This window comes from Salvelinus sp. IW2-2015, unplaced genomic scaffold (assembly GCF_002910315.2).
Source record: "Salvelinus sp. IW2-2015 unplaced genomic scaffold, ASM291031v2 Un_scaffold12636, whole genome shotgun sequence".
NCBI lineage: Eukaryota > Metazoa > Chordata > Actinopteri > Salmoniformes > Salmonidae > Salvelinus > Salvelinus sp. IW2-2015.
The window spans coordinates 1-2,088 of NW_019953892.1; the positions used below are offsets into that span (position 1 = coordinate 1).

Below are 2,088 nucleotides of genomic sequence, written 5' to 3' on the forward strand. Positions count from 1 at the left end.
ATAGTGAAATGCTCGTCGTTCGTTGGTGCGTCCAGGAGGGTAAGCAGTGTTGGGGATCGAGTGCCCTCTGCCCCCTAGCCCCCCCCTGGCTCTGCTCGGTTACGGGTTCCGAGGGGTGTGGCTAGAGAAATCCATAAGGTACTACCTTCTGTAACAAAACCACTTTGTATAACCAACAATTGTTGTGTTCTCAATGACATACCAAAGCCAAGTGAATCTTAAGATTCAAAGTCAATAAAGTAGAATCAAAAAAAGTTGGGATTGTGATTGTCTCTCTGTTTTCAAGACATTAAGTCCTCCCATCTGGGAACCTTCAGATCCTCTTGTTTCCCACCCAACATGGGGCATGTATAAGTTGTGGCGCGTTACAACCCTGTAAACCATGGAGACCAGAGTAGAGGCTCAAGTACCAAGGCTGACTGTCAAACGTAAGTCATGTGGTAATTTAACACCACACTTCTGACTCCTTCTCTCAATGGGAACACTTTTCTTTTTTTATTGCTTCATATCTCTACTTTAATATCTCTACTTTAAATCTCTATTTAAATATCCACTTAATATTCTCTACTTTAATATCTCTACTTTAATATCTTCTACTTTAAAATTCCCTTTTCTTTTAAAACCCTTTTTAATAGTCTCTACTTGAATATCTTTACTTTAATATCTCTACTTTAATATCTCTGACCTTAATATCTCTACTTCAATATCCTCTACCTCTTTATATCTCTACTTCATTAAATCTCTACTTTAATATCTCTACTTTAATATGTTCTACTTTCCAATATCTCTACTCATTATCTCTAACTTCAGTTATCTCTACTTCCAATATCTCTACTTAATATCTCTACTTTAATATCTCTACTTCAATATCTCTACTTCAATATCTCTACTTTAATATCTCTACTTTAATATCTCTACTTTAATATCTCTACTTCATTATCTATTCTTCATGACCTCTTCTTCATTGTCTCTACGTCAATATCCCTACCTCATTATCGCTTCTTCAATATATATACTTCATTATCAATAGTTCATTATCTCTACTTGATTAACTCTACATTCAATACAGACGGTACTTTATTGTGATGCCATACTGTATGTAGCTAAGAGAAGATAACAGTGTAATTACAAGGCGTTCACCACTTCATGTCTAGTTTTTACAACACTTCCTGTTTCTCCTCAGCCTCTGACGACCCCTCCCCGTGGAGGATAGTATACCCCGTCACCCCTACTACTCTATCAGTGAAACACTCCAGCTTGCTGGTGTTGGAGTGTGTGGTGTCGGGCAGTCCGTCGCCCGCTGCCCAGTGGCTGAAGAATGGGCAGGAGGTGGCACTGCCAGCCGTGCCAGCAGGGAACAGCAGGAGACACAACAACCTGATCCTCCTGAACCTGAAGAGGAGTGATGGAGGGAACTACCTGTGTTCTGTTACCACGGAGACAGGGACGAACCTACTCAGCGTCAACTATACTGTGAATGTGCTCGGTGAGTTACTAACAGGTCACTTCTGTAGTCAGGTGTCTCATGGGAAACAGCTCTTCTGACCTCAATGGCACTTCCTGGTTAAAGAAAGGTTAGATTAATTACTCTAATGGTAGATTTTTATCTAACTAGTTGAGAGTCCTGACTTCCTCCCCTCTCTTCCCCAGAGGAGGCATCTGTCCTGAGGAATCTGTCTGACCAGTCTGTCTTTCCTGGAGACGCCGCTCACTTCACCTGCGTTGCCAAGGGAAACCCCACCCCCAATGTCACCTGGCTCTTCAACTCTGCCCCCATCGCCCCCTCGCCCCGCCTCCAAATCACAGCCTCCTCCCTCTGCATCAAAGGGGTGACATCACGGGACGTGGGTGTGTACCAGTGCCTGGTGGATAACGGGATTGGCTCAGCCCAGTCAGCTGGCAGGCTCACCCTCCAATCAGGTACAGTGTACTCTCCTAAAGCAGTGGCGTATCAGGAAGTGATTGTATGAGAAAATGTGTTGTTTTCCCTGCTGGTTTAGGGAGTAGGTTGAAGTAGTACCTCTCCCTTTCTCCCCTCTCCCCTCTCCACTACCCCTCCCCCTCTCCCCTCTCCATCTTCCCCTCCCC

At 43.9% G+C, this 2,088-nt stretch overlaps 1 protein-coding gene across 1 annotated transcript; it reads left to right on the forward strand.

Moving 5' to 3' along the window:
- Positions 1-366: 366 nt before the first annotated feature.
- LOC112080185 (cell adhesion molecule-related/down-regulated by oncogenes-like) lies at positions 367-1,970 on the forward strand. Its single transcript, XM_024145941.1, has 3 exons — positions 367-428; positions 1,184-1,486; positions 1,651-1,970. Exons 1-3 carry the CDS (start codon positions 383-385, stop codon positions 1,968-1,970), a joined length of 669 nt encoding a protein of 222 aa, XP_024001709.1. The 5' UTR covers positions 367-382.
- The last annotated feature ends 118 nt before the right edge of the window (positions 1,971-2,088 follow it).

Bases quoted from the DNA above. Each gene is read 5' to 3' on its own strand.
- LOC112080185 (XM_024145941.1), top strand. From the start codon at position 383: ATGGAGACCAGAGTAGAGGCTCAAGTACCAAGGCTGACTGTCAAAC. The intron at 429-1,183 runs GTAAGTCATGTG...GTTTCTCCTCAG, and splicing joins ACCAAGGCTGACTGTCAAAC to CCTCTGACGACCCCTCCCCG. The intron at 1,487-1,650 runs GTGAGTTACTAA...TCTCTTCCCCAG, and splicing joins CTATACTGTGAATGTGCTCG to AGGAGGCATCTGTCCTGAGG.